We start from the raw sequence: 20,317 nt of genomic DNA on the forward strand, positions 1-20,317 counted from the left end.
GAACTTGGTACAAGGGTAGCCCAATGTAAAGCGCATTGCAGAAGTCCAACCTTGAGGTTACCAGTGCGTGCACTATCATCTTCAGGTCCACCAAATCTAGAAAAGGGCGCAGCTGGCAGACCAGCCGATGCTGGTAGTAAGCACTCCTATTGTCACATCTACCAGGGATGACATTTGGAAGGACGGATCTAGGAGCATTCCCAAGTTGCAAGCAGTCTTTCAGGGGAAGTGTAGCCCCATCCAGAATTGATTGACATACTTCTTTCCTGAGATGAGGACCCTTGTTTTGTCTGGATTCAGTTTCAATCCATGGTTTTATTTAGATCCCAGGCTGGGAGGAACTGGCTATACAAGAAAATATAATATAGTTTTTAGTCACAGAATCAATAGAGTTGAAAACGACCACAAGGCCATTCCAGCCCAACCCCCTGCCATGCAGGAAAATACAGTGAAAGCTCTCCTGACAGATGACCACCAAGCCTTTGTTTAAAGCCTCCATTGGAGACTGAATTGCACTCGTAGGCAGCATGTTCCACTGCTGAACAACTCTTGCCTTCAGGAAGCTTTTCCTAATATTTAGATGGCATTTTTTCCTGCAATTTAAATCGGTTTGAGGCCCAAACATTCTTTTTTCCTCCTTGTTTGAATGTCATTGAGCATGTGTCCCAGAAACAATGTAACTTTCCTTAGTTGTATTTTTCCATAAGTCAGTTATGAAGGAGATAATTTGGGTGCATATTCTACATTGGAGAACTAATGACTTTAACTTCCATGTCTCAATGCTACGGGATCCTGATATGAACATAAAGTATATACAATAAGTAACATAGATAGAAACACAAAAATATAAAAATCGTGCACCAAACACAAATACAGAATTGTCATATGGTAGCAATAGGATGTAAATGTAGAATGTGAAAATAATTATTTACAAAATGTTTTTATCATTTCTAAAAGGGTACATCTTGTGATATGTTCAAAGTATAAGAACCTCAGTTTAGCCCTCTTGGTTTCTAGGGAGAGTCCAGGCTTCATTTGACTAATTTACAGTAAGTCCTCTATCCATGGGTTCGGCATCTATGGATTCAGCTATCCACAGCTTGAAAATATTGCTTCCAAAAAGCATATCTTGATTTGGACATTTTATATTAGAAGACACCATTTTATTCCAGCACTGTATATAATGGGACTTCATCATCCATGGATTCAGAGCCTACTGTATTGGTCCTTTTAGCAGTCTGCGGTATTCATAGATCTCATCTCCAGCACCACAATTTAGATGAATTCATTTCTATCCTGTCAGCTTTATTCATTTCCCAGTTTTCACAACCATGCCTAGAAAACTGGAAATATTATGGGAAACTATTAATTAATGGACAGTTTAAAAAGTAATGTTGAAGTGACCACCAGCCACTTCAGGACAGCAGCTTTTAAAGGACCAAATGATGAACTATCTTGCTATGTGGGGTGTGCCTGGGGCTGTATTTCACTTGATTTCCTTCTACACAGGAAACACATTTCTTGAAGTGTTCTCTTTAAAAAAAAAAATTGTGCATCTAAGTGTGTTTAATTTAGACCGATTTTTCATTAAATGATTGATAATTCCTTTTGAGTCGTCCATTCAAGGAAAAGAGTTGTCTCCTCAGTTCCACTTTCACTACTTTAATGTTTACATTCTATGGGAGACTCTTCCTTGATCCTGTAGAGTGGTCTGTTTTTTATTGACAGTCATTGATGCCTCACAGATCACATTATTATTCTGTATCGTCACTGACAACATGAGCCCCTATTTAGGCTTCTGTGTTCCATGAGACAGTATCTTAGTAATTGTTTAAAGTTGCAGCCAACAGTGTAGTCCTGTGTACGTTTACTTGGAAGTACATTGGTCTGTGCAGTATTATTTTCTTCCTTTTCTCACCTTAAGCCTACATCCGCGAGTTGGTTCTTGTTTCAGTCGAAACAATTAACTAATGTGGCTGTGTAAATGTTGACTAAGTAAGTTATCACTGACTCAGTGGTTCTACTTCAACAGCATATTATCCATATTAGCTCTAAAATGAGAGTTCATTCCGCCAGTTCCTTATTGCAAGTTGGAAATAAACGCTTTCTTCCATCACGCCCAAACTTTCTTGATTTCTAGTACAGCACAATATTTAAAATACATATTAAGGAATACTTAATCACAGAGTACTCTGTAGCTGCAAAATTGCAATTATGCCACCTTTTAATAGTGCCAAGTATGGGATAGATATGGGTAATAATTTATCCTCTCCTCAAGATGTTTTGCTAACACTGAAATAGAAAGTAAATGTATCTCAATGAAAGTAATCCAATCTTAATTATCAATTGCAAGTTTGCCCTTTGCCCAATGAGTCAAGGCTGCAGAACTAGCTTTGATTTCCTTGTCCCTAACAGTGATGGCATGGGCTACATGGAGCAATCCCAGTAAATCCTTGTTTTTACATTTAACTAGCATAGATTAGAGACAAATGGATAATCAATGCTGCATAAGATATATCTGTTCAAAAAAGGGTATTGTGGTCAGTAGTTGGTGATATATAACATCCTGGGTTGTTGTAGGTTTTTTTCGGGCTATATGGCCATGTTCTATAGGCATTCTCTCCTGATGTTTCACCTGCGTCTATGGCAAGCATCCTCAGAGGTAGTGAGGTCTGATGTAATGACACAGTCCTTTCAAGTTCAATGAGGCTTACTGCATAACAAATGTATTTAGGATTAGAGTGTCATTTTTATAGTTGAATTTCTGTACATATTTACTTGAATATTGTAATGTGCACATAGACACACTTCAATGCTACCTTTGGCACAGTATTTGGTGCAGTTGTGGTAGAGGTCTGATTTCACTGCTGCAGGATGAGTGCCCCTGGTTTGGTTCATGGACTGCTTGCTGGTGACCACAGCAATGTTCATGAAATATGCTTTGGAAAGTATTGCACAATACTGTGATACAGTTTCCTTTTAAATTGGGGGGGGGGGGGTAGCGATATATTGGTCAAAGTTTTGAGGTTCTATTAAAGAGCAGGTCTAAGAAAGTCTTTTCATGGAAAAGAAGGCATGAGTACTATTATAAAATCTTTAATATTCAGTTTCACACAGGTTATTTATAAGTTTAGTCACATCATTCAGGACTTCCAGTGCCAGTAACAAAAAGAACTAGATGACAGTGAAGAATGAACTATATTTAAAAGTTTTATTTAGTCCATCCAGGACTTGATCCGGCATGTATTATGGAGAACTGTTCAGATAAGGATTGAGGTGCGGGATTTGTCTCATTATTTTTTTGTGCAGCATCAACTGAGATTACTGTTTGACTCTTTGGTGTTCCTCGGGGATCAGTTGTGCCCCCCATGCTATTTAGCATATCCATGAATCTGCTGAGAAAGGTTGTCCTGAGTTTTGCAGTCAGGTATTATGGTATGCTGATGATACCAAGCTGTATTTCTCCTTCCCGCTTAATTTCAAAGAAGTCTGTTCTGGCAGATGTCTGGCAACTGTAATAGACTGGATGAGGGCACACAAACTGAAGCTTAATCCAAGCAAGGCAGATGTTTCTGCTCAGTTGAAAAAACAGATCTGGGAATAGAGATTCAGTCTGTGGAGTTACACTCCGCCTGAAAATGTTGGTATGGGGTATTCTGAGATACAGCTCAGACCGAAGGCCCAGATTTCAGCAGCGAGCAGGAGTGCTTTTGTGAAGTTAAAGCTAGAGCACCTACTACTTGTGCCCATTCCTGGATATGTTGGATTTGGCTACAGTGGTGTATACCTTGGTTACATCCTGTTTAGATTACTGTGATGCACTCTACACAGGGCTATCTTTCAAAAGTGTGCACATACTTCAGTTGCCCAAAAGGATGCAGCCAAGTTGTTAACTGGGACTACCTACAGGGAGCACAAAACTCCATTGTTGCAACAGCTCTATTGGCAATCGATCCATTTCTGGGCACTACTCAAAGTGCAGGTTTTGACCTGTAAAGCCCTATACAGCTTGAGTCCATGTTGTTTGAAGGACTTAGTGGGTTCATACTAGATTATATATGAGCACACTAAAGCTCATCTAACATAATTTAGAGAGGCCCTTCTCTCTCTTCCATCATCTTTGCGTGGGAGCAAGGGAGAGGGCTTTCTCAGTGACTACACCCAGACTTAGGAACTCCCTCCCAAGAGAAACCAGGATGACCCTGTCCTTGCTCTCCTGTTGTCAGGCCAAAATATTTTTGTGTCATTAAATTAGGGTTGGCCTTTTAATTCTGTTAAGGTGTTGTTTTTACAATTTGTATATAATCTTTTAATGCATTTTAATTTTAGTATTTAATGTTTTAACTTCAAAGATTGTCTAGTTGTTTTTTTAATCTTACATTTTGTATTGTTTTTAATTTGTATTAGTTAAAATATGTTGTTAGCTGTCTTGAGTTCCTTTATCAGGATAAAGTTGGGATGATGCTGATGCTGATAGTAATTGAATAATGTTAAACTGTGTGTTCATGAACACAAGAGAGCCTGTAGTAATTATTATTTTAAAAAGGGAGAAAGTGATGGGTTAAAGGTAGCTTTACCATCCCATTATTAAACCTGGCAACAACTGCTTCAAGTACACAACATAAAATGATGCATACCTCCATTAACATGCTTTTGCATATACTTCTGAGGAACAAAATTGTTCAACAAATGTTTATCCCTATCATTGTTAATAATCAACTCTTTTAATTCCACTCTGAACTGACTGGTTATAAGCAATTACTAGAAAACATTTTGTCATATTTGACAAAGTGGGTTTTTGTACAGGGATGTAAGCACTTGTAAATTTGTTGATGTTTGGATGAAGAGTAGCATCAGCATAGTCTAGTGCAGTGGTTCTCAAAGTGTGCTCTGTAGAGCCCTTGGGACTCTGTGAAGCATACTGAGGGGCTCCGTGATTTTCTTTTCCATTCTCCCTACCCGCCAAGCTTTCCCTCCTCTTACCTGCTCCTCCCCACCTCCCTCACCCCCAAATGCCTTTTTCCCTCACCTCCTTTGCTGCTAAAAGCCTTTTGCCCCCACCTCCCTCACCACCCAGATCCTTTCTCCCTGGTTTGCTTGCTTCCAGAATCCTATTTCCCTCCCACTTTTCAGGGGGTGCTTTGATTGTGCTTTTCCTGCCTGGCATGGGGGTGGGGGTAGGCCTAGATGGTCTCTGGGGTCTTCCATTGAAATATTGTTAGGTTTATGTTGGTTAAGATTGCACTTCATTTTAATGATTGTATTTCTTTCCTTCCCTTTTTGCATTACAAACAAGATATTTGCAGTGTGCATAGGACTTTGTTCATGTCCCCCCTCCCCCCCCCCCATGCCTGGCCTGTCAAATTTTAAAACTCAGTGCATCAAAAAATGTGTCCATACCTGATCTCTCTCTCTCTCTCTCTCTCTCTCAGGCATGGACACACTTATATCTATCTATCTATCTATCTATCTATCTATCTATCTATCTATCTATTATATATAATGCATAATACAATATATAAACATTTCTTGGGGCTCTACAAGAAACGTTTGCTTTTAAAAAGGGCTCCATAGGTGAAAAAACTTTGAGAACCCCTGGTCTCAATCCCCCCCCCCCCCCAGGTCTTTCAGAAGCTAATAAATTTATGGAACCAAATAAATGTGCTTTAGTAGCAATAAATCTGCTTTGTTGCCTTATTATCCTGTCTTGAATTTTCTAACCGAAGCAAGTTCAGTTTCTTTTGGTTTTGCACCTCAGTATCCGTAGGGATTATTTTATTCATGATTTGTAAACCCAAATTTTCTCAATCCTTTAAACAACATGCTTGTCTTATTGAAAAGTTACTACATGGTCATATCCAGTGATCTGATAAAGCTACTTGCTGTGTGTTACTTGTTGTCTCTTTTGAGACTATATTGTCAAGTTCTCATGGCATCTTGATTAAACAAATTCACATCCAACTGTGATCTTGTGCATGTTTACAAAGACCCAAATATTGTTGAACAAAATGGAAAGTTATGTTTGGGCAAAGAAATATTTTAGTAATACTGAATATGTACTGTCGTACATGTTGACACATGAGTGAAATTCTTAGTGTTGACTGGCTATCCTTGGCAGATATAAGACAACTGTTGCTTAACTAGCCTTTTGCTTTTCCAGATTGATTATGACATATATTTTTGAAAAAGATCTGCTTATCCCCTACTTAAAGGATCAAGCATCTGTGTTTCTCATTGGCATGATTTAGAGGCTCTGACAGGGCCTTTTCTTTTCAGTTTACTGAGGTTTGCTATGTTAGAGCTTGAGATATTCATAATCAAAATGTGAATGTTAAAACGACAAGTTCTTGGTGATAAAGATTTGCCAAGACTATATTGTGCTTATATTACATACAATATCTTGCAGCTTTCATGCTCAAACTGCTATTAGAAAGAAATGCTTATTTTAAATCGCATTATTTTACTAAATATTATAATACATATAATAATAATTATTCCATAGCAGAAACATGTTCTTTTTTTAAATGTCCTGCATTATGCCTTTTTGAATCAGTTGCTTTGCCAAGATAACAAACTCTACTTCCTCCACAGTCATCTCCGCAGCTAAATAAACAGAGCTTTTCTCTCAGACCTAGGTTCTGTTGGTATTTTCTTGATGGAAAAAGGAAGCAAACAAAAACATGTAAATGTCAAGTAGACCCTCAAAATGCCACTGACCCGAATAACAAAACAACATTACTAACTTTCGGAAATGCTTAAATAAACTGCAAATGTAGAAAACAGAGCCATCCTTCTTATTAGGTATGAAAAACATTGTGTGGGTAAGATATGCTGGGAAGGAGAAGTGAGATGCAATGAAAACTCCCAGTTAACTCTAGTTTCTTGTTTTGTTCAAACTAGAAAACTATAGCTACCAGTTTTGGAAAACAACAAGATCTTAAACCATGGTTTGAAATTAATCTAAGATCCTGGCTTAACTCAAGCAAGTAACCAGTTACTTTGGAGAAAACAGGATACTGTGATTAATTGGAGACTTCCCCATTTCATAGAGATACATTTCAAGGGAGAAAAGGGGAGTTCTATTTACATCTCAGTTATTACTTTTTATTTTGTTTTGTGTGGTCTCTTTCTGAAAGTAAGTTCTTTTTCAAGTGTTTCAAGTGTTATTGAAGAAATAGAAACATAGTAAATTTCACAGGCCAGGGATGTCCCTATCCTACATTCATTGGTGGCTTAGTTATTAAGTACAGTTGTCATGTTCCTCCTTTTTTCAAGAGGGGACACAATCAGTTTTTGACCATACATGCTGCTTCTCATCAGTTTTAGTATATGAGAGAGCATCAGCAATGTGCCAGCTGTTTTAAAGAGGTGCCCTAGATCTGAATTCCCTGATGAGTAGTGCTTCAATGAATCATTGTAATTTTGGTGGATATTTAACAGAAGCCATAGTACTGTCTATCAAGGTAGATAGTTGGTGATGGAAGGTGTTGGCCCCACCCCCTTATTGCTGCTTTTTTTCTCATGTCAGGAGCGACTTGAGAAACTGCAAGTCGCTTCTGGTGTGAGAGAATTGGCCGTCTGCAAGGACGCTGCCCAAGGGACACCCAGATGTTTTACCATCCTGTGGGAGGCCTCTTTTATGTCTCAGAATGAGAAACTGGAGCTGACAGATGTGAGCTCGCTCCCTTGATGTTGCTTAAAATGCATAACTTGTTACACCTTTCTAGATCTTATTACATTCTGTCTCTACTCCTACAACTGCACAATGATGCTTTATATCTGAGGCCTTCATACCACTTTATATTAACTGAAGTTCAGGCAAAAATAAAAACCAGGTAGTTTTAAAGGCACTGTCACCCCCCCCCCTTTTTTTTCTCCCCCTTTCTTTCTCATTCTTGATCTTATGACTTGAAATGATACGGTTTTCTAGTCAGTTAAAGCTAATAGTACGATATTGTCTTTAGGAGGGCACAATACTCTTAGTGTTTTTGTTGTCACAGGCTAGTAAGGCTATATCTCTGGAATTACGTTTTCTGAGTTTGGAGCAAAATTACCTATTGTGTGTATATATATATATGTCTTATTATTGAGAGTCAGTGTGGTGTAGGGATCTGAGCATTGGACTATGACTCTAGAGACCAGGTTTGAATCCAAGCTCTGCCTTAGAAAACCACTGGGCAACCCTGGGAAATTCACATTCTCTCAGCTTCAGCAAAAAGCAAAGCTATACCCTCTTTGAACAATCTGAGGCCCCTTCCACACAGCCTTTTATCCCAGAATATCAAGGCAGAAAATCCCACAATATCTGCTTTGAACTGGGTTATCTGAGTCCACACTCAGATAATGTGGGATTTTCTGCCTTGATATTCTGGGATATAGGGCTGTGTGGAAGGGCCCTGAGAGAACCTTAGGGTCACCAAAAGCTGGAAATGACTCAAAAGCACGCAGCTTGTCTTGCTGTGAAATTCAATGATGCCTAAATATAGTAGTAATCTTTATGGAACAGTTCTATTAAAAGAAAAGATTTCTTCACTATTTGATATCTATCTTTCAACATATGCTGCACTTTGGGACTCAAAGTAGGCATCTGAATAAAACTTTAGAATGAAGCATGGCAGATGTTTTTATTGCTGTGTGAACAGTGTTGGAATTGTGCTGGAATTAGAATCAGCTGGAATTCCAGCTCTGTGCACAGAGTTGTTTAGCTGTACTACTGTTTGCTAATCACTCCAAAACATAATGAGGTCAAATGATGGAAGGTTTGGAAATACTTTTAGAATGTTAAATGTGCACGAGGGAAGATTTGAAAAGCATTGTTGTTCAGTACATTATTATTATTGTCAAGTTAAAAAAAAACATGTTGGAAGGAAGATTCATAGCCTGGGAATGGGAACTTAGAGCCAAGGAACAGTCCTATGCAGAAAATCAAACGAAGTAACTCAAGGGGCAATAGTTCAGGTACTTCTGAATTACAGGGCTACATCTTCTTTCTTTCTGTTCTAGCTGCAGACAGTTTCCGAGTTTAAATATTTGGGGGGGGGGGGGTCGAGACAACAGGAAGTGAGAGACATCCACCCCTCGGAAGGGAAATTCATAGGGAAAGGGTGTCTCAACTGAAGCCTTTTTACCAATCCTTGTTTCCACAGCAAACCATTTTTTTCAAAATCTAATTATCACAGGGACAGAAAGTGAAAAGAAATCTTCTGAACAGGGGCACAGACTGCAAAACAAGCTCCACAGTGGTGTTAACCCTTCCCTATGCTACCCAAAGTGTGTGTGTGTGTGTGTCTGGAGTTACATTTAAAAATGTACCTGTTCCAACTTCCATACAAATTCAACAAGAATAAACCTACAGAGCCTATCTTGTACTCTTTTTGAATAGATGTCAATTTAAAGACCCATAATGGTTTTTGAAACCTGACTTATTATTTGAGATTTTTTTTTTAAAAAAATTAAGCCATTGCTGGTGTGATGTCACAAAATCATTACTGTATTGGAAGAGGCATACATAGAAGAGGGAGGGTGGCCAGAGCGAGCTGAAATCTCACGGGGAGCGTCGGCCTTTTCTTCCCTCTTCTGCCAGGCACTATTGCTGCTTCCTCTATCCCCAGTCCAGCTGCCAGGATAGAAGGACACGGCGAGTTGTCTAGCAGGTGACCAGGACATAGACTCACCTGGCAGAGGATAGTGGTCAGGAGGAGGCATAGGCTGGCTGGGGCTGTCTTCTTGGGGGGCATCATTTAGTGGTGGCAACAACGATAATGGATCTTCAAGGGCATCTCCTGTATCCACCCCCCCCCCCCCCACTCCCTGCTTGCCTGCTCACTGCTTCCATTCAAGCACAAAAAAATTGCAGCTGCCACCTCTTACAATCCGAGATTGCTGTGTGCACATTGAAATGGCAGCCTCAGCCTTCAGGAAGTTACCATTGCTACACCATAGACATATAGAGCTTTGCTGGAGTTCCTTAGCCCACAGTGATAAGAGTGTAGTCTGAAGCTGCTTCTACACTGCTATTTAGCTTGAATTAGGATATGGATTAAATAGAACCAGTTTGCTCTGGGTTGCTTACACAGGCACTTCATGAACCAGCTTCGACCAGGGATGGTGGCCACAAAGATCCACTGATTGAGAATCAATCTGATCCAGGGATTTTTCCCTCCGATTTCATCAGGCAAGATGGACTGAAGCAGGCCAAAGCAAGAAAGTGAAGGTAAGCATTCCCACGAGAACTCCATGGTTTCCTTTTTGGGGGGAAGTGCTTGTTTACCTTCCACCTTTGTATTCTGTTTCTCTGAATGCTTCTGTGGTAGCCCTGTTCTTAGAAACACTTTGCTTTTTGGTCTCGAATTCCTTGTCTGCATGGTATGTAAACTGATTGGTTTCAGCATTCATGATTTAATCCAGAATTTTTGGTGAGTTTTTAAAAATATGCTGTTTCTGGCTGGATGTGTGTTGCAGCACACATTTGGGGGTATATGTTTTTGAGACATCCTAATCTCAAGTCAGCTTGAAGTTAGATTTTAGTACCTGTTTAGAAGGGCCTTAAGTTAAAAGTGTCCCAAATAAGGGTCATAGAGAGTGTGTGCCTGGAAACACTCCCCTGCCTCCCCAGTATCAGATTGTTGTATGAGTATGTGTGCACCTAGCTGCCATGCACATACTTTTTATTATTATTATTAAACTTTATTTGTACCCCGCTAGCATCTCCCGAAGGACTCGATGCGGCTTACAAAGGCCAAGGCCTCAACACAACAACAGCAAACAATAACAATACAATACAAAGCAAATTAAAAACATAAGCAATGACAAAACATTACACCATTACACAATAAAAACCAGGGCCGGGCCAGTGATGGGTACAGGTTAAAAAGTGCTGGGTGTGACAGGTGGTATGTTGGGATTCTGGGCAAGTGTAATGTGCAGAGAGTTATTAAACTCTGATAAAGTGCTTCTGGGACATAGTGCTGGGAGTCATCCTATTCTGGAAAGGCACATCGGAATAGCCAGGTCTTCAAACTCTTCCTAAATACTGCCAACGTGGGTGCTAGTCTAATGTCTTTGGGGAGGGTGTTCCAAAGTCAGGGGGGGGGGGGCAACCACAGAGAAGGCCCTGTCCCTCGTCCCCACCAAACGCACCTGCGACGCAGGTGGGATCGCGAGCAGGGCCTCTCCAGATGAACGAAGGGAGCGCGTTGGTTCATAAACGGAGTTGCGGTCATGCAGGTAGGCAGGTCTCAAACCGTTTAGGGCTTTGTAGGTAAGCACCTGCACCTTGAATTGGGTTCGGTAGGTAAACGGCAGCCAATGGAGCTCCTTAAACAGGAGGGTTGACCTCTCTCTGTAAGGAGCGCCAGTTAACATCCTGGCTGCCGCTCCTTAGCCCATAGAAATAGGAATGTAGACTGGGCTGTAGTTTGGTCATGGTGGTAGTGGTGACTTAACTTAGTCTACATTCCTAAGGAAGGTGAGCAAACCACTGCTTCCATTTTGGAAAACAGGAGAAAAGCAGATGGCAGACCAGCAAATGTGGAGGGCAACTGTGTAACTGTTTGAATAAGCTACATATGCTTTCTAATAAAGAATGAATTTACTTTACCATTGTTTTGTAAACTGTAACCTGGTTTTCTTCTTTTTCTTCTTCTTTTAGTTATCCAAATACTACTGCAGTATTTTAGCAATGGAGAAAAATGACAGTATTGTCCCCAGTATCACTCAACTGGAACATTTTTTAACAGAGCATAACTCGAATGTTGTTTGGCTCCTTGTTGGTATGTAAAATGTGTTTTGTTCAACTTTTCATGTGCTTTTTAATATTGTACAATATCCCATTTTAGATTCATGTATCAAGCATTTTGAGTAACAGTTGCGCTAAATAATTGTGACAATTAACTGAAAAGGTTCTTTGTTAGTAATCTTGGACTCGATAATCCCAAACAAATCTTAACCACTGATCTTGCCCCTTTCACTGAAGAATAGTAAGTTTCCAGTAGATTTTTTTTATCGTAATAACCTGGAAAAACAGCAACATGCTTATGTGAGATATAGCTCTTATTTTTAAAACGTGAAAATATTTGAATACTGTTTTGTCCACATATAATGCAGGTAAAGAATTAGTGTTGCTTGGAATTCAGCATTGTGTAGCTGGGGTCTTTTTTTTGATGCAGCAGCAGCAACAACAATGCTGATTGCCACTTTTTAAAAAAGTGCATATCCTTACTTTTTTCAGAGAGTGGGGTAGCAGCTAAGGAAATTAAGACAAATGATAAATTCCCCATGGTTCCAGCAAATAGGTCTTATTTGCTTCTGTTTTCACTTGGCCAAGATTTTACAAAAATGTCCAAATCTAGATAAATTGTAACCTTTAACTTATTAGAAACAAACTGTAGGGAATTCGTGTTTTAAGGGTATTAGCTCTTTTTTGGGAAAATGTGAAAACAAAAACTGTTAGGAATTAGTCTTTGTTTAGCAAAGTAACAGCTTCTGTTTCTCTATGTGCACATGTGGGACTTAGATGAGAGAAATAAACAGAAGGATATGCAATAAAACCTTTGTGCTCTAACAGAAAGAGTGTGAAGAGAGAGAGAATGATGGACTTTTCCAACACAAACTCATTTTATTCTGTTAGTAACGCTCATAATTCATTTCAGTATATCGTATTAATTAGTCATCAAAAGTAGTGGCCTTTTGGACTACTGTAGTTATTTGAAAATTGGAGGTAGTTCTTCTGATTTCTGTCATGGGCATTCTGGAGGAAGGTAGCATAGGGTGGTCAGGTTCTCTCTGTATATCTGTAAGCCACAGTGTAGCTTTTCATGTGACTTGGACAGAGACTGTAGCATAAGTGGATATCTGACCGTCTAAAACAGAGTCTAGGCCAGGCATGGGCAAACTTGGGCCCTCCATGTGTTTTGGACCTCAACTCCCACAATTCCTAACAGCCTACTGACTGTTAGGAATTGTGGGAGTTGAAGTCCAAAACACCTGGCAGACCAAAGTTTGCCCATGCCTGGTCTAGACCATAACGCCGAACTGTTCCAACACTCAAGTTGAATTGTTGTGCTATAAATCAATTGTTCCATTAATTTTCTTAAGCCTGGACCGTTCTAAAACATGTTATAATTTCTTTTGCAGCTACAATTTTGTCGTGTGGATGGATTATTTACCTAACTTATTATAATTCCCGGAACATTGGACTGATTTTAACATTAGTTCTCAACAGATTACATAAAAATGGCTACATCCATATTGGTAAGTCTTCTGGCGTTTGTATGATATAACATCTGTTCAGAATATATCCTAAAATTCACTAAACATATACAAAATATATACTAAAATACTAGGCTAATTTATTTTATTTCATGTCAAAGGCATTGCATAAATGAAAATGTTGTAAAGTAATGCTTTTGAGTTGGAAAGATTAGCCATTTAGAAGAACCATTGCCCAGGGGATGCCCAACTGTATTTTCTCAGTCTTTGAGGAGGCTCTTTCAGTGCCCCCCATTGGGCTAATAACAGGGTAAAAGGGGGAGTCCAAATTAGCATAAAGTAAGCATTTTAAATTCCTATATATTTCAGAGAGTATAAAAGAGCACTAAGTTCATGTTTTGCTATCCCATTCAAATCAGTGTGACAGTCAAATATCCTACTGTGGTGGAATAGAAGCATATAAATTAAATAGAAAAGTATGTCCACCATCGGAATCCCCTGTGTCTTTAAATGTGCATAATATGAGAACAGACGGAGTGAGTGAATGAATGAGAAGGACAGACTTACCTATACCATGCATCCTATCATCTTCATTAAAGTCTCCTTGTTTTGAACAGTTGGATCATAGATTTGCAAGGGTTATTTAGTCAGTCCCCCAGCCAGTGCAGGAGTGCACAGCTAAAGTACTCCTGTGGGGTGGGCATCCAACCTTTGTTCTAAAATCTTCAAAGAAGGAAAGGGCCAAAAAGGAAAGAACTGTCATCCATGACAGTCTATTCCACTGTTGAACAACCATTACCATCAGAAAGTTATTTGTAATGTTAAATGTTCCTTTTTTGACATTTGAATCTATGTTATGTAGGAGAATGAGCAAGCTGATTTTTGCTACTCAAGAAACTAGTTTGTGTCCTAGTTTCTTGAGTAGCAGAAATCAGCTTGCTCATTCTTCTGCATGACATCCTTTCAGATATTTGAAGATGGCTATCAGCTGTCTCTTCTGCAAGCTAAATATACCCAGCTTCTAAACCGTTGCTTATAGGGGCTGGTTTCTAGACCTTTTAGGTCTAAATTGTAGGATGCTGAGAGGGATATTATCCCATGCTGTGTCATGGTGATACGATATATATTACAATGTAGTCTGAGCCCTGCTACATGCACAATGGAGGACCTTCTTATAGCAACACCAGGGCACTCCCTGAGGCACTCTCAAGTGGCCAGCTACTGGTCAAAGGACATTTAGTATAATTACAAGTTAATAATAATAATAATAATAATAATAATAATAATAATCTTTATTTATACCCCGCCACCATCTCCCCGATTGAGACTCGGAGCGGCTTACATGAGCCCACCCCAAATGATAATAAAGGGAAGCACCCACCAAGACGCTCCTCCTCCTCTTCCTCCTCCTCTGCTGGGCAAGAACCCCCTCCCTTCACACACACACACAAAGACATCATCTGGGTTGTAGAATTTGGGCTGTATGGCTGTGTTCCAGAAGCATTCTCTCCTGATGTTCTCTCTTTGATTCCATCCTTCCTTGTCTCCTTCCTTCCCTCCCTCTTTCTCTTTTTCGTTCCTTCTCTCCTTTCTTCCCTCTTTCACTTTTTTATTTCCTTCTCTTCTTCCTTCTCTACCTTTCTTTCCTTTTCTCCTTCCCTCCTTCTTTCCCTCTTTCCCTCCTTCTCTCCTTCCTTCCGTCTCTACCCTTCTTTCTTTCCTTCTTTCTCTCCTTCCCTCCTTTTCCCCCTTCTTCTTTCCCTTTCTTTCTCTCTTTCTCTCCCTCCTTCTCTCCTTCCTTCCTTCTCCACCATTCTTTCTTTCCTTCTTTCTCTCCTTCCCTTCTTCTTTCCCTCTTTCTTTCTCTCTTTCTCTCCCTTCTTCTCTCCTTCCTTCATTCTCTACCGTTCTTTCTTTCCTTCCCTCCTTCTTTCTCTTCTTCTTTCCCTCTTTCTTTCTCTCATTCCTTCCTTCTCTACCCTTCTTTCTTTCCTTCTTTCTCTCCTTCCCCTTTCTTTCCCTCTTTCTTTCTCTTTCTCTCCCTCCTTCTCTCTCCTTCCTTCCTTCTCTACCCTTCTTTCTTTCCTTCTTTCTCTCCTTCCCCCTTCTTTCCCTCTTTCTTTCTCTTTCTCTCCCTCCTTCTCTCCTTCCTTCCTTCTCTACCCTTCTTTCTTTCCTTCTTTCTCTCCTTCCCTCCTTATTTCCCTTCTTCTTTCCCTCTTTCGTTCTCTCTTTCTCTCCCTCCTTCTCTCCTTCCTTCATTCTCTACCCTTCTTTCTTTCCCTTCTTCTTTCCCTCTTTCTTTCTCTCCTTCCTTCTCTACCCTTCTTTCTTTCCTTCTTTCTCTCTTTCCCCCTTCTTTCCCCCTTTCTTTCTCTTTCTCTCCCTCCTTCCTTCTCTACCCTTATTTCATTCCTTCTTTCTCTTCTTCCCTCCTTCTTTCCCTTCTTCTTTCCCTCTTTCTTTCTCTCTTTCTCTCCCTCATTCTCTCCTTCCTTCATTCTCTACCCTTCTTTCTTTCTTTCTTTCCCTTCTTCTTTCCCTCTTTCTTTCTCTCCTTCCTTCCTTCTCTACCCTTCTTTCCTCCTTTCCCTCCTTCCCCCTTCTTTCCCTCATTCTTTCTCTTTCTCTCCCTCCTTCTCTCTCCTTCCTTCCTTCTTTACCCTTCTTTCTTTCCTTCTTTCTCTCCTTCCCTCCTTCTTTCCATTCTTCTTTCTTTCTTTCTTTCTTTCTTTCTCTCCCTCCTTCTCTCCTTCCTTCATTCTCTACCCCTTTCTCTCTTTCCCTTCTTCTTTCCCTCTTTCTTTCTCTCCTTCCTTCCTTCTCTACCCTTCTTTCTTTCCTTCTTTCTCTCCTTCCCCCTTCTTTCTCTTCTTCTTTCCCTCTTTCTCTCTCTCTTTCTCTCCCTCCTTCTCTTCTTCCTTCATTCTCTACCCTTCTTTCTTTCCTTCCCTCCTCCTTTCCCGTCTTCTTTCCCTCTTTCATTTTCTCCTTCCTTCTTTCTTTCCTTCTTTCTCTCCTTCCCTCCTTCTTTGCCTCCTTCTCTCCCTCCTTCTCTCTTTCCTTCCTTCTTTCCCCCTTTCTGTGTATGTGTTTTGTGTGTATATATACATATATGTGTGTGTTTGTGTATATATATGTGTGTGGTTTTGCGCTTGCATTGTAGTGTATTTTTTGGGGGGAGCTTGCTTTTTAAGTCTTCTCCACTGTGTTTTTCAATGTTTTTATGAGTGATGGTCACTTGCTGGCCTAATCGATGCATTTTGTCCAAATTTGGTATCAATTCGTCCAGTGGTTTTTGAGTTATGTTAATCCCACAAACGAACATTACATTTTTATTTATATAGATTTTTCAAATTATAATCCGGCCCTCCAACAGTTTGAGAGACTGTGACCCGGCCCTCTGTTTAAAAAGTTTGAGGACCCCTGATTTACAGTGTTGAGATGCCTTTTTTCCCTTTTCCCATTACTTTTTTGAATACAATAGGACAATTTTGAAGAGGCATTAGAGCAAGGGTTGTAATAAACTTGCTCTGCCAGTGGTTGGGTGGCTGGCAACTGATGATGTGTAGGATACTGAATAAATGAGCTTTTGTTCTATGTCACTGTCATTTCTAATGTATTCGTATTATTTGGGCCAGTCATGTTCATAGCCTTTACCAGCATAGTTGGGTTTTGCAGGTCTGGGGACCCAGATTTCTGCTTATGAGGACTAACAAACATGATAAACCAAACAAAACTGGAAGAAATAACTTCTGGTTTTGAAAAAATGATATTTTATGGCGTTCTGCTGTTTGGAGTGTGTGTGATGTCTTTAAAAGGTAACTTGCTGCTCTTAAATGTTATCGGGGGGGGGGGGGGGCAATTCACTTTGTTTTCTTGAAAAAGGGCAACCAGGGAAGTTGAAGGCCCACAGTTATACAACAATGGAATGACTTCTACTGCATATTAGTACCCTTTCCTTTGTTGGAGATGTTTAAACAGATTTGGATACACATCTCTCAGGTGTACAATTCTATAATTCTTGTCCTACAGCCTTAAAGCTGACCTATCTCAGCTACACAATTGCCACCTTTGATCTAGCCCAGTAGTCCCCAACCTTTTTTTGACCAGGGACCATTCTCCAACCTTAGTACGAATCAGTTTTTAGTCAACTTTAGATTTGGTTTGGTTATTTGGGGTGCTATTCAGAAAATTGCATTGGATAGACCACATCAGCTCTAGTTTCTGGTACAGAACACATGCCATCCAATAGTCGCCATCTGTTTGCCCACAGAAAACCATATTTAATAATCTAGATCTTAATTTGGTCGTAGTAATCTTTCATGGGTAGTCAATCTCTCAGTTCCAGACATCCCCCATTGCCTCGACACTATAAGAGGTTTTCGCAAGACGAGTCACTCTCATTGCTATGTGGTTTCGAGGCAACGGTGTAGTAATTGAGAGGCTGCGGACCATGTTTTCGTTTTTGCAGACCACTGGTGGCCCACGGACCACAGGTTGGGAAGCACTCTAGCCAATCTGTGAAAAAATGATGTGTGTAAAAATTAACTAACTTGATTTTTTAAAATTATGTTGACTGAATTATTTTTCTCTCCACCATAGGTTCCTTTTCGTTCTCTGTCCTGTCTGGAAAAATCATGGTTCGTGAAATTTATTACATTACAGAAGACATGTCAATCAGGTATTTACTTGCTTACATTGTTTCAGTATTGTGACCATGCTATTGGCTTATCCCTAGTATACAAGGTCACCCTCACAAAATAATCGGTTCTAGTGCATTTAAAACACTTATGAAACTGGAAGCAGAGATTATATTGCAAATCCAGTCATCCATCACAGTTGGGTCTCTTAGCTACGGGTGATGTGTAAGGTTACAGCAAACCGCTTCTGAAGAACTCTTACTAAGAAAACCTGTGATAGTTTCACTTTGGAGTTGCCATAAAGCGGAAATGATTTGAATGCACACAAATATCTGGAGGGTTACATGTTCTCCATCTCTGGGTTTGATTGTGCTATTTTTTGTTTCAATCATTAGTGCTAGTATAGTAAGGATGAACAGAGTAAGTTAAAATCAGACAGTTTTGTAAAAAAAACAATGTCCTCTTCTAAATTTAAAGTAACAAGGTTTGTTGTACCTTTGTTCTCATTTCTGATCCAGAACATAGCAGTCCAATAGAAAATGGTGATAAGCAGCAGTATGTCATGTCTTTTAAATGAAGAACAGTTTTGATAATCTTTATGTTGTTTGAAGTAGTATTTCAGTTAATTGAATGTAATGTATATATATAAATTTAGTAATTCTAATTATATAAACATATTCTTTAGAATACAAGATGGGTTCATTATATTTCGTTGGTGGAAGATGTACAATCCAAAGCAAAAACAGCATGGTAAGTTTTCTTCAAAAATTAAGCGTTGGATTCTATAATTCTATAACAGTAAAGTGTTTGCATCTTCTAATGTAAATGAATCTCTAAAAAAAGCCCAGTACACAAAAAACAAGAAAACAAAAAAAAAACCCCAAAAACGGACCTGTACATTTATAAACAACTTCTGTAGATTATAATATTTGAATATGCCCCCCCTGTTGTTTAGGCCTTATCAATTCCAGTGTTTCCATATGAAGCCTGATTGAGATATTCTGATTCTATTCCCATATTTTAATTATTTCGCAGTAGCTGATATGTCTGGAAATTACGTTCGAGCATACCACCTGCAGATCAGTGGCTATTTAGCTATTGCTAGACACATTTCAGGAAGGATAGAGCTAATGGAGTAATTGAGGCTAGTGGCCACAAATACATCTTGAAATAATGAATTTGATTTGGAGCTAATTCACAAACTATCTTAGATACCAACCCCATTAGAACTGTATGTAGTAGAAACACAATATGCATTAGAAATTTAGTGCTAGGGGAAAAAAAGCTTGATATTCCTTAGGGGTGAGGTTGAATTGCAACTCCCAGCATTTATTGCCATTGTGTATGCTGGCTAGAGCAGCACACCAAAGTTTGGTCTGTGTCTAATAATTGGCTCCTGAAGTAATATTTTATCCATTCATACAAAGCTTATGTCCAAAATTAAAATGTATTACAGTACATTTTGATATGAGGTTTTCTTCTTATGTCTTGTGATTTGTCATAAAAATATTGAGAAAATAATACTAGTTTTAGAGGTGGTATTCTGTTGTATGTGACTTGTATGCTGCATTTTCGACCAGTGTCATTTATGGAAATCAACAGCTTTATTCAGGGCCGTAGCCAGAAAAAAATTTCGGGGAGGGTTGAAAATTTGGGGGGGGGGGGTTGAAAATTTCAGGGAGGGTTGAAAATTTTTTGGGGGGTGGGTGGGGTTGAAACCTGCCTCCTAGCTCACGCTGAAGCAAAGAGCACAGCAGGGGGCAGAGCAACCTTCCATAGCTTACAGCTCCACCCCTGTCAACCACCTCCACCAAGTCTGGCCTCCTTAATGAGAGCATTCAACACACACCCCCAACTTGGTTGCTTCACTACATCAGCTATTGCTGCAAGTAATGACAGTGTGAATAAATTGTCAATATTTGCTTGAGATAGTGCTTACAGTTCTGGAGGGACTCTTAATTTTTTGCATCTCATAGACTTAGCATGGGGATTTGGTTAACCAGTTAAAATTCATGAGTAAACCAGTTTTTTAAAAAAAAAATCTGAAACTTTTGGGGGGGGGGTTGAACCCCTAAAACCACCCCCTCGCTACAGGCCCGGCTTTATTATATGATTCAAAGTGAAAAGCTATGTAAATAGGCACGGTTTTCAGTTTTCTTCTCATTGGTTGACTTGTCTACCTTAAATAAAGCATAGCTTTTGACTTTTTCTAATGAAATCCATTTGTCATACAGTGAGCATGACTATACTAGGTAGGTCAAAGGCAGGAATGCTTTACAAGCAGTATAGTTGCCTTCGGTTTTACCTGAGTATATGAAATGTAATATGAATGTAACTTTTTACTTCTGGTGAAAGACCCCGCTGGGAAAGAAAGCTGTCTATCTACTATGAGTCACCTGCTCTATCTATTTATTTATATCATGGAAGTGAATGTGTTGAAAAAAGTTTCTAGTTTCTGGTTGTAA

The 20,317-nt window shown here is 39.5% G+C and overlaps 1 protein-coding gene across 12 annotated transcripts in view; it reads left to right on the top strand.

Annotated features, from left to right (window-relative positions):
* BLTP1 (bridge-like lipid transfer protein family member 1) overlaps nt 1-20,317 on the top strand; it is a 150,026-nt gene that overhangs the window by 2,401 nt on the left and 127,308 nt on the right. For all 12 annotated transcript variants that reach the window (XM_060778979.2, XM_060778980.2, XM_060778985.2 and 9 more), the window contains exons 2-6: nt 10,077-10,213; nt 11,651-11,771; nt 13,135-13,251; nt 17,815-17,893; nt 18,538-18,602. In XM_060778979.2, the coding sequence (XP_060634962.2) occupies nt 11,681-11,771; nt 13,135-13,251; nt 17,815-17,893; nt 18,538-18,602 (352 nt within the window). In that variant the 5' untranslated portion in view covers nt 10,077-10,213; nt 11,651-11,680. The remainder of the gene's footprint in view (nt 1-10,076; nt 10,214-11,650; nt 11,772-13,134; nt 13,252-17,814; nt 17,894-18,537; nt 18,603-20,317) is intronic.

Source organism: Anolis sagrei, chromosome 5 (genome assembly GCF_037176765.1).
Source record: "Anolis sagrei isolate rAnoSag1 chromosome 5, rAnoSag1.mat, whole genome shotgun sequence".
NCBI classification, from domain to species: domain Eukaryota; kingdom Metazoa; phylum Chordata; class Lepidosauria; order Squamata; family Dactyloidae; genus Anolis; species Anolis sagrei.